At 41.7% G+C, this 12,266-nt stretch overlaps 1 protein-coding gene across 8 annotated transcripts in view; it reads right to left on the bottom strand.

Annotated features, from left to right (window-relative positions):
* The window catches only part of LOC112569142 (potassium voltage-gated channel subfamily H member 8-like), a 91,803-nt gene that overhangs the window by 18,323 nt on the left and 61,214 nt on the right, over positions 1-12,266 (bottom strand). For 7 of the 8 annotated variants that reach the window (XM_025246845.1, XM_025246871.1, XM_025246862.1 and 4 more), the window contains exons 2-3: positions 4,172-4,402; positions 2,639-2,782 (exon numbers count right to left, since the gene is read on the bottom strand). In XM_025246845.1, coding sequence (XP_025102630.1) covers positions 2,639-2,782; positions 4,172-4,402 — 375 coding nt within the window. Of the gene's footprint in view, positions 1-2,638; positions 2,783-4,171; positions 4,403-5,347; positions 5,552-12,266 lie in introns of those variants that run through there. The other variant, XM_025246894.1, reaches the window with a different exon arrangement.

The raw sequence follows: 12,266 nt of genomic DNA, 5'->3' as shown, positions 1-12,266 counted from the left end.
ATATTTTAGCCGTTGGCCACTTTGTGAGCGTGCGTGCGTAAGTTCTAACATAGTCGCTATCATTTATTTTAAGTTCCTGGACCTATGATGACCGTTATTGACCCAATCGTAAAGACTTCACATAATACTGGATAGACGACATCGAGCTTCGGCAATACTGCTCTCTCCATTTTTTTCCAGATTAATTCGGGGAAGTACTTTCAGACGCCACTAAACCACAGTCTGTAATGGGGGAAAAAGCAGCTTAATGGAATTTGCTGGGTTATTCTTCAGAATGATTGCGTGAAATAAATACAAAAAATAATTAAAGAAGTCTTGTCCTGCACTAACTTATCGTTGAGATAATCTCATGACCCCTGCCTATGAACCATTCGTTTTAGTGCCAGAGGATTAAGTATCTTGAACAATTGTAAGATTTGCAGAAGGTTGGGATTTCTGTGGTCACCATTTGAGTCGGGGATTACATTATTTCCACTTTTTCTATGTGGCTTTCTATTCAATCTAACTATAGAAAAGAAGACAAATGACATTGTGTGGTCTATTCTGTTTAATTATCATATTGTTAGTTAAATACTGTTTTAAAAATCTATGTTTTTAATGAACAAATGTAGCCAAACATGAAGCTACAAACAATCTCTAACAGTGAGACAAAATCGAAGTGACTGTTCTCCGTGTCCTTTTCCAAGTTTCCGGTAAGTAATGAGATTATTTGAAGTTCAACAGTTAATTAGTTAATTTCTCATGAGGCGCGTACCTAGCGCCACCATGGGAACTCAAATACCACAAACGAAATTATCATTCTTAAAAAACAAAAGTTTCTAGAATTTTCTGAAGCTACAATTCAGGATTTTCTGTTCCCTTTCATATGCAAAATCCTTGTGTAGTTTATTAAATTTGATAACATCGATCGGTGATAACCTAAGTTCAACGACAAGAGCAATTTTATTCTGTATTTCAGTTTTTTTAATGTAAAAGTATGATTATATTTGCTTGCGTTTTTTCTTTGAAATTTTCGGCTGGAATTTCAAGTATTCTTGCCATGTCGTCTAGTTTTTAATTTGTTTTTGCTCTGCTGGGGTGTTTGGCTTATTTGTTTGTATTTCTTATGATGGGTGGCTGGGAGTTTATCTTTCGATACATACTAGTATGATTAGGAAATGCTTATTTTAAGACTTTTCAAACCTCTAAACTGTTGGAAAAAGCAAATGTTGTGTTTACGCCAGCCTTAAATGTTGTGGCATAATAACAAGTTTTATATTTAGCAATCAACATTTTCAAACAGGAAATTAATGGAGTAAATGCCAGTCTACTGTTTTAGGTGCACCGTGTTGTGTGGCACACGTTTTGCTTGGAAGCTGCCAGAACTGATTTAAAGATGATGACAAGTTTTTGCAACCTCAATCGCATCTGTTTCAGACATGCAAACACTCGCATGTTCCACGGACAGCAATGTCAACAGTCAGAGGGAGATGACCGCAGATGGTAAAGGGTATGCTTCTGTTGGCATGGTTTCCAAACCTGTGAACGCTTTTTTTTCATAGATTTATACTAATAATTTCCATTAGGGAACAGAGATGACATTTTAATGCCAGCTCACATTTCCTTCACTTGTCATTCACGGCCTCCCCACTTCCTTCTCAAGTTACAGCAGCTAATGATGCCCTGTGTCCCTTGTGGTGTTTTGTTGGCCGGTAGTCAGTGTGATTGTTGCATTTTGTTGCATGATATATCTCTTTATCTTCAAACACACTGAAACGACAAATGTTCGGAGAACTCCGATTTTCTTCTTCCTTTCTACGCATATGATGTAAATTTTCATCTGTCATTCTATTATTAGCGAGTTCTTTAATTCTCTGGTGTTAAAGATGTTATCGATGGCTGACTGTCGTATTTTAAAAATTTTATTTTATATTATTTTAAACAAACTTTCTTATTCTTAATTTTTTTTCTTTTTTCCTTCTTTTTTGTTGTTAAATGTAAGTATTTACAGACAGCTTATTTTTCATTCCGAAGACGAACTTTTGTCTGGTAACCTATAGGTGTAGCCAACAAAGGTGCCGCTGATTCGTTTTCTTTTGTGATGAAAGGTCCGCGAGACAGACCGCTAGTGCCATCGTGAATGCTCTCGAAAATAAACGGATTTAGCACACCTGGGATTTCCAGAAAAGGAAATATTTGCAAGTCTCTATGAAAGATACTCTGTCTTCTTCCTCTTCTCCGATCCTGACGTTAAAAAATACTCTAACGGCATTATCTTAGAGACTAGTTATCATAAAGAGAACCATGAATGTCATCTTCATTTCCTGTCAATAAGGCGATGTGTCGTCTTGATGTCAAAGCCTGGACTTTAATACACAAAAATCCTTTCGCGATTTTCTCTCTCAGTCTTCCCTACGTGTAGCTTCTTGAACAGAGACAATTGTCATCTCAGCCGACACGACAGCAAATGTCTGAGATGTGATAAGGTTGACTGAGGAGAAGTAAGGAGAGTGTGTTGGAATAGTTAACCAGGGAAAAATGAAACTACAGTTTGAATGTTTTTTTTTTTTTTTTTTTTTTTGCTGTGTGCACATTTTTTAACTAATCACTAAATTAAAAACATAAAAAAATAGAGTGCCAACGGTTAGTACATCCTTACCGTTGATGTCGGTGTGGGAGCCCTCCTGTGTGTTCGTGGATGCCTTTTCTTTGGAGATGTCCTTGTGAGAAACAAGAAAGAGAACCACTTGTCGCTTTTCGTTCTTTATAGGCACAATGTCCATCAAGCACCAGAAGGGGTTCCCTGCAAGATGAGCATATTATGTTTGTTTACAGTCCACTGGGCACCGACTGTGTTTGGCGAATGCACTGTAAGCACTCGGTTCATCAATGCAGGGATGCATTTGCCAGCACATTAAACACCTTCGACTTGAAAACAGGCCCTCCGGGGGATTTCAAGCCTCAAAGACACTTATATTTCACATCAGGTATTCTTTTTAAAAAAATGTTTATGAAAAAAAGTTTTACAGACGACAGAAAATCTCAAATGCACGAACGCAGGCGATCCCGAGAGAGAGAGAGAGTGCGCTCGAGTTCAAAGCACGTCTATCCAAGAAAAAATATTCATCTATTCTACAAACATTAAATCGAATTTTCTGACAGATATGGATTTCTTCGTGTGTGTGTGTGTGTGTATTTTTTTTTTAACATTTTGATTTCAAGTCTCATTTCAATTTCCAGTTGAAGGGTTCGCTGGCCATTATACAAGCTTTCACACTCCACACTGACTCTTCCACCGAGGACAACCTCAGCTTCCCCCTTTGCCCCTCCTTCTTACGACAGCAAAAATGTCTTTTCATGATGAGTGGAGAATCAGCGTGTTTGGCATTTTTACTGAGTCGATGTGGTAGTGCACGTGTGCGTGTGCCTGGCATAATTGTGATCTTAAAATGAAGACGACCATCATTTGGACACAACGGTCGCAATGTAGTTTTCACCTGTAGATGCAGCGACTGCTTCAGCAACTATTTCTCCCTCTACTATTTCCTACCATCTATCCAGGTATTAACAACAATCACCCTTGTCAACACTGTTAGGAACATCAGAAATCTTGACCATCGCTGATGTTGTTGATGCTACCATAAACATTTGGACTGAACACAGCTGGAATCTCCCAGCAGCAGCAATAGGATTTAAAAAAAAATTGGTGAGAAGAATTCCATCTAACGATAACTAATGACAAGAAAACAACCACACAAAACAACCTGATGCAAATTGATGCTTTTTCGTTCAAACGGAATGTGTTTGTAATGACATATAATGAAAAGCGATGACACAAACTGAGGAATTCGGTCCACACGCTTCCGAAACGTGACTGGGTAGTGTGTGTGAGAGAGAGAGAGAGACTGAGAAAGAGAGAACAATACGCAAGTGTGGCTAAGACAGTTTTTTCTTTTTTTGGAGACAATTACCAGTCAGGTCATCTTGTTTAGCCTCATCCTGATCTCTCTTAATTGCATCGGTATCCCTTCTACTCTTGCCCATAGGCTCTTCTGACCTTTGACCTTTGTTCTTTACGCCTCATTGCTTGTGGGGTGGGAGAGGGAGATCACACTTCTCATTCCCATACATCCCACTCTTGACAGTGAGGCGTAAAAGTCATCCAGAAAAAAAAAGGATGGGAGGGTCTTACCGTTTTTCTTGTACAGCAGCAACTCTGTTTTGTGTTCCCTCTGACTTTCCAATGCCTCGTCGATGGTCTTGGTCTCTGTCTCCGAGGTCTCCTCCCCGTACAGGAACTTGCACGCGCATCCTTTGGCCATGACCTGCGCTCGGCCATATCCGGTCAGCTCGCAGAAGCCGTCCGAGCAGTAGACGATGGGCCACCCCGCTGCCTGCGCGTTGCCCAGCACGAAATTGCTGTCTGCAGACAGGGAAAGGGAGGGATACAGGAGTGGTGTAGTTTGTCAGTTTGTTACACTAGGGATGTGAGCAGACAGGGAGGGGAGAGGATGCGATGGGACGTGATGCGGCGCGTGTTGTGAAGGCAGGATGGAGAAGCTTTATTTGAGGAGGGCGCTAGACCGCACTGGACGCTAGGAATGTCAACACAGGCAAACTCGTGCACTTACGAGCGTGTGCATGCACATGGAGTGAGACACACTCACATGAAACGTGCAAACACACACACACACGTGTGCACGCAATGCATATACAGACAAGCACGCGCACTCACGCATGCACACTCTGAAACACGCGCATGTATATGTAAATAAACGAAAAATATAATCACGCACACACGCGTCTATGCACACATGAACACATTAATACACAATTTCAAACACACGCACGTACACTTGGCACACATATGCTCACACAGAGAGAAAAATAAAACAAACAAAAAATACTTGAGGGGAAAAAAAAGAACAGCAAAGAACAGATCATGGATGGATAGAGTTGTGGACGGCTGCATCAGATAATGTGACGAGAGAGAGAGAGTGAGAAGCGATTTCTGAAACAGTGTTTCTTCAATAGTCAAAACTACAATACATTCAATATATTCACGAGTCGGAATAATTGATCAAGAAATACTAGAAACGCTTCCGCTTATGCTACATTTTCTCCTTCTCACGCTCTGTATACAAAAAAAAAAAAAAAAAAAAAAAAAAATCAGCTTCACTAATCAACAAGTCTGGACATACCTGACTTATCAGACTGTCATTGCCCCCCTTTGAGGCGATAACAACGCCGTCCTATTCCTCCTCCGAGGCGATAACAACGCCGTTCTATTCCTCCTCCGAGGTGACCCCCGGAGGGCAGCTCAAATGAAAGATTTCAAACAGTCGGCGCCAGGGATAAAATGACAAACCTGATTATGGACGAATGGCATGGCAGCAGCGACTCTTGTTACGTCTGTCAAACCTCGCCACAGCTCTAAAGATGTCTGGAACTGATTCTGGCCAGCATGACAAAGCCAGAGAGCCTTTTTATCATCTGGTTGTGTACCTTGTGCTCCCCTTTCACACATTGTCTCGACACCTCCCACCACCCCATCCGAACTCCACGGCTAGAAAACTACTAACTACCTTCCCATCCGACAAAATCTGTTCTTTGTACTCGCTGGCATGCTGCGAAATTGGTAGCATTAACCACTCACACTGCATTGACATCCCAGTGCAATGGCCGATCACGGTCTAATGGCTTTGCACTCAGTCGGCACTTACCGTGCTGCTACCGGTGTAAACATTCCCATGAAGCGTGAATGTTCTTAAAGACCAAGTTTTCACCAGTCTGAGGATATACAGAAGCTGCGGTACGAAGATTCTAACAATCAGACAGTAAATGACCCCGAGTTCATTGTCCAGAAATTTAGAAAAAAGGATTATTGCTCGTCAGTGGAATAAAATCTGATGATATATGCAGTTAGTAAAATAATTGATAAATTTTTAATTGAATCGGGTTCATCTATCACGGTAAGGCAGCCCTGTATAAGATACCACACCCAGAGAAAGAACAGCGTGCCCGAGACGAGATCTGAACCCACGGCACCCAATCCTCGCTATATTGATGACAAGCGCTAACCGCTGCCCCACAGGACCACCGACTTCAATTACTGGAAAGAACACTTCATGCGACAAACATTCTGACGTGCACTCAAGTGTGAAGAAGAAAACTAACAGTCGGTGGATATCAGAGATAAAGGAATCGTCGTCTCGCAGACCTGCGCATGTCACCAGCAGAAGACCAGGCTGGCAGGCGTTGGTTACGACAGACTGCGCATTCATCTTCACCACACAGTTTACGACCTGCCGGAAGGCGACAGACAGCCTGGTGTAAGCTGATAGCAGCTCACATTTGTGACTTACTTCCAGACCTCTTTTTTAGTTTACGACTGTAGACAATGTTTTCATTGATCAGAGCTTCCGCGTGTTTGGCAAATGCAAAGTGTGGAAACGTCCCTCGAAAAGCTCAACCACAGCGATGTGGTCACGAGAACCAATCACTGCAAGACGAAGGTATTTTATCTCTTGAGTAAAGTTTCCAGCAACGAGAAGGAAAACGTGAAAATTGGGAAAGTTTGTGATGTGATACAAAAGCGATATTTATAGGATTTGTTTAGTATGCGAAGATTTGAAAAATTGCATAAAATTAGTTTCATCCACACCTCAACTTTACTAATAAAAGCTGTTTTAGAGTACAAGAAGTGAGACAGAAAATTCTAAAAAGAACTTTCGGCAGCTCTTTAAAAGCTTTGACCTTTGTTTGGCTCGCAAGCAGAAGCGTGACCCTCGTGTACCAAACCCAGAATCAAAGTGAACCTTGTGCAAGCAAGGACAGTATGTACAGTGAACTAATAAGCTTCCAGTTTCTTTATTAAGACGAAAACCTCAAGGATGCGAGCTCCCATATTGACTGAGGTACAGAAGTTTAAGTTTTACAGGCTGGCTATGATTTTGATTTATTGGCTCAAAATTGGAAAGGACGGAATGGTGGGCACTTTTAAGAAAAAGAAAAAAAAATAAATAAAAAGAAGAAGTAGGAAAAAAAATAGCAAGTTCATGTGAACATTAAGAATTTCATCGCGGTCATCATTGACTTGCTGTTGTTCCGAATGATGGCTTTCAAAGGGTTCACCGAGAAAATCCTTGTTCTCGGCAGACAGCCAGAAGTCCACTTCAGTACAGTCCGAGGTGATGGTACAAGGAGGTCTCTGTCCACTTGTGAACAGTCCCCACCATACTGTATGCTCTGCAAAATTCATCTTCATTCCTTGCCTTACCCTTTGAGAACGCCTTTCCCCGCTACAATGATTTCCCTGGAGTTCCAGAGGTAATAATCGCGAAAGGATGACACAGAAAAAGAGTCATTAACCTTTCAGTGAGGTGATAAAAGGCAGCTTTATCAGGAAAACAAAACAGATGACAGCAGGGATAGTTCTTCAGGGTAGGTTGTCTCACACGAGATGGAGTCCCGGGTGGCACGCAAGCGTATGTTTGGTTGTTCTCATCAATTTTTTAACCTGGTTGCCCGTGCTGGTCAAGCATAGCTGGCGAGGGTGCTGGAAAGAAAGGCCTCCATTGTCACGAAGAGAGTGTTGTAATTACACTGCTGCTTTCTTCAGATCGTGGCGTGCATGCTTGTAGCTTGATTTCCAACATTTATAATTCACAACAAAGACGCAGTGATCTTATCGGAGGACAACTGTAGTCTTCCGATCAGACCACAGATAATTCTGCTGAATTCTTCCAATCTCCATCTTGAGTAATTTTAAACAGAAGGAGAGAAAGGAATGAATGTTTATTTTTTGTACCTCCTAATATATCCTTTACATAAACATGGATGATCCAAAGTATGTCTATAACAGTTTGTTTTGGTTTGTTTTTTATGTGAACGGTGTTCAAAAAGCACTTCAGTAATACTTAACCCTTGGGGGGGGGGGGAACTTTATCTTTTCAGCTTTTAAAGAAACAAAAATATTATTATCGACATTGCCGTCTCTATCGTCCATCTTATTCGCTGCTGTTAGAAAACAGCAGAATCTTTTAAAAAAGGGATGCAATTCATTATTCCTATCACAAAGGAGCTTTACGAAGACCAACTGGACAGAAAAAAAAGTAATGACCAAAATAGAAACCTTGATGAAGCAGTCCTTACACTAATCCCCCGAAAGTGGTTCGTTACAGTCACGGTTCTTTGATGCGGTTAGCAGCCTCCGACACAAAAGCCACGGTGGACTGGTTTGTATCGGAAAGGCCTTTTAATCTTCGCTTCTCCAGAAGCGTGCCTGCTCCAAGAGCAGGGTATCAGACAAGTAAGATCTCACCCCAATGAAAGCAGGCATGCGCATGCTGTCAAGATCAGCACGTGTAACCTTTTACACGGCCCCAGAAGCATTTGCACTGTCCCGTTAGGCAGTTCAGTCGTGGTGAGATCGTTAAGAGCGGGATGGCAATCATGTATGAATTCGCCTCTTGAGAAACTTCCAGGAACCTCCCTTTTCCAACCTCCCCTCTCCCACCCTTCCACTCCACCCACCAGTCGTAGTTTTATGTTTATTTAATGATAGTTGGGAACTGTTGCCAAGTATAGATTCACCTGGAATACTGTACCAGCATCTGTTTCCCTGTCCTGACGATAGCAGGCGGCCTCCAAGGATGAAAACTCAAAAGGCGCGTATTCCCTGAAAATCCATTAGCATTGTTCTCAAGGTTCACTTATTATGCTACTGGATTTCGCAGACAGCATAAATACCCCTAATTATTTCTCCATTCAGTGTTTGGTCCGGTAAGATCCTGTTCTGTGGCAAGGTAAACGACAGAAATATTGGCTATTACAATGCCATCATCCTTTCTCTTTGATTCTCACCAGTCTCTTTGAACGTTCCAATACGAGGCTTCATTTTCTAATTTAGACAACCAATCTCAAGGGACTAAAAAGCCATATCATATTTTATCAACAAGGTGTGCAAGTGAAGCAATAAATATTTATTTTGAAATTGAAATCCCTTCTTCAGGGTGGTCATTACATCAGACCACACACTGCAAATATTCCTGTCAACGTTGTAGTAATGTCAACACAGTACATTGCTATTTCGCCAGCCAACCATCTTAGAATAGTCTTCACGAGCTCGCCAAGGGCATTCTTCGCCGTAATTCTGCGATCAAATCGAATAACTTTCTTCATCAACATTATTCCGTGCAGGCATTTCTCGCGGTGTCGTAAAAGACCGTGCTGGCATTTCCAACCCCTACGCGAACTCGGGTACTCGGAATAATCGAAACGTACTTCAGCTTCTCTTGTCCCTCATGCACTGTGAAGGTAAGGTCAGCAACTTTGACTGAAGCTTCCTCCTGCCTTCCTTTCGCAACTGCGTTGCTTTTGCGAAACTTGTTGCACTTCCCAAGTGTGTGAGCTCTTTAGTCGCGCGCGCCCAACGAAAGGTCAGGATGCTAGGTAAATCGTGAAAGTTTTGTATGGCGTTTGCTAGAAGCTAAATCCCAAATCCAGTTAATGGCAAAAATGTTTCAGATGAAAAAAAGTAAACATTTCATCATCTCCTTTTTGTCTTGACTGGTGAAAGCAAAAGGCAAAGTGGTGCTCTGTCACTGAGAGCAAAAATGAGAAGACACCGAAAACGCATTCACTCAAGAACACACACACTAGGATGTAAGATTTTATGACGATGATGACAACAGAGAATAATCAATGACCCACCTAAGTGCACTTTTTTCCATTTTACTGGATTCATTTTATTACAAGACATTGAATCTTCAAGTTAGTGACCTCTAACTGTTGTCTAGACCGAAGTAACCTTTTAATATCGATCATTGTTCCAATATGACATCCAAGATGTCCTTTCTTCTGTGTACTTGAAGTGTCTAGTAAGAAATATGGAAGTTTATTTTCTCATATTTTGAGCAACTAAATTTGAAGACAATTCTGAAGCTTCTTTGTCAAATGTTAGCGGAATAAAGAGAGAGGTAGAGAAAGAAACAGAGAGAGAGGGAGAAATGATGCATCTAAGTGGATGTTAACTGTCCACCAGGTGCCAACTGACCGTGTAGTGAGACATCCGAGTCTTAATGTATTTTGTAACCCAAAGCTCTCACACGACTCTATGTCCATAGAACCAGGGCAACTCTAACAAAATAAAATAAACAGCGTTGTTTTTACTTGTTTCTGTTGAGGTTTGCATGCCTGCATCGTGCCTGCCTAATTCTACCTTAAGCATGGCTCGCAGTCACGCTAAGAGAAAATAATTTCTCCTCCGACTACCGACACAAGCCTAGCGTCACCGGAAGTCGTCACATGGAAGCAAGAGTTACTGGCCCTGTGATTGACTGTCGTCAGTACACCTTTTCTGTACTGGTGACCATGTTTTCACAAAGTTTGCAACTAAACTTGCTTCTTTTACAGGCCGTTAAAGGAATTTATGTCTGAATAAAACTATTTTTATCTTCACCTTCTGGCGGGAAGACAAAGGAGTAAATGATGAGACTGGGTGTGAACATTTACAAATGTGTGGATGTCACAATTTGAAAATAGTTGTTGAAAAGCGTCAAAAATATGCTTGACCTGTTGTAGTAATAAGTTAATGACTATTTTTGTGTTACGTTTGGTGAATCGAGAGATCTACATTAAGGTTTCATGGGAAACGAGAAAATAATGCTCTTGCTACTTGTCATTGTATCTACAGGCCTTTCCTGACCTTTGAACCTTCTTGACATACGATGTACATGACCTAGCTAGAACGGGTTGTGCAGTAAGAGGGACATGGCAGCAAGAATCATTTGCATCACACTGTGCTTGCACCGGCTCGTAAAATGAAAAGCTAAAATAAAAAAAGCCAGGAAGAGGACAAAACAAAAGCTCGTAGCAAAAGGTCAAGGTAAGGGTAACAGTGCGAGTAATCTCTGACAGCCCCTGTGGGATTTTCCCTGGATCTGGAGGTGACGTGCTGTTACAGACCTCTGAATGCCGTGTCTTCTGTCTTCCAGGGGCTGATGCAAAAACATTTGAACGAAACGCAAGAGGCAACTGGAATTTTCCGCGTCAAAGGTTTTGATGTCTCCATTTCTTGGTAATGCTTTGACTCTCGTGCGCTGTCCTTGCATGCGGACATGAAGCGCTTCGTAAAAATTGGGAAAAATCCGTGTTTCCGGATGCTCTCTGTAGTAGCTTTTTTACTAGACTGGTTATGACAGCCAGAGAATTCTATTCTCCTGTATTTGTGAGTTCGTACAAGCTTGCAATCGTCAAGACGCAAAGGATCATGGGAGCAAAGATTTTGTTCATCTCTCTCCGATCACAGACATGTCTAACCACCTTGACATAAAATATATACAGAGCTATTAATAGTATAAAACACTTTTAAACAAAAAACTTATTTTAGATAAATGTGAGAGTTTGATTTTCCACATCTCGCTCAATCGTGCTTTGCGAACGATAATCAAACATAATCTCCCTTGAAGACTGGCAAAATCTGTATCAAGGATCTGCACGAAATAACCTACAGATGGTTTCTAGATTAAGTTGCCAGAGATTTAATGTTGGATCCCAAATTCAGTGAGATTTTTTATATAATTTTTTTAATAAATTGAAACTGCAGTATTTAAAAAACTGTTAGAAATCCGGGTTCAACGAAATGTTTAGAAGGAAACAGCAGACGAAAAATGAGAAACAACAAAAGTTATGCTGAAAGGGGATGGATGGGTGTATTTGATTTGACGTCAACAAATGACGTCAGTGTTGCTCTAAATGACGTGTATTTTTTTTCCTTTCAGTTATGAGATCACTTAATTTAGAAGCTAAGCGCGTGTTCTGTGTGACCTTGTGTCATTCTGCACTAAGGCAGGGTGGTTAGAATGTCGTATGACAACGAACAACTGTGGAACAGCTGCAATATCGAAGATGAATGCCTGAACGAACACGTCTTGAGAAGGTCGTCATCCGACGTGAGCGATTCGACAGCTGACGATAATTCGCGTCTGAGAACGGAGAACGCGATTCTGAAAGCAGAGAGCAAGGTGCTGAACGACAACATGGCGAAAGATGCGGCGAGGACATCGTACCTGCAGGCAGAACTGGCAGCCAAGGGAAAGGAAGTGGAGAAGCTTCGATTCAAGGTGGCGACCATCACGACCCATACACGGCAGGAGTGCGCAGGGGAGCTGGAGGAGATCGTCCGGGACCTTCACGTCGCCGTGGAGAAGCTGGTCACCGAGAACAAGAGTCTGAAGACCCGCCGGCGGGAGGTGGAGCGGAGGATGCAGAGTCTGCAACTGGAG

This window comes from Pomacea canaliculata, linkage group LG1 (assembly GCF_003073045.1).
Source record: "Pomacea canaliculata isolate SZHN2017 linkage group LG1, ASM307304v1, whole genome shotgun sequence".
NCBI classification, from domain to species: Eukaryota; Metazoa; Mollusca; class Gastropoda; order Architaenioglossa; family Ampullariidae; genus Pomacea; species Pomacea canaliculata.
Note: the sequence above shows the minus strand (reverse complement) of the source record. Positions and strands in the feature narration are given on the sequence as shown.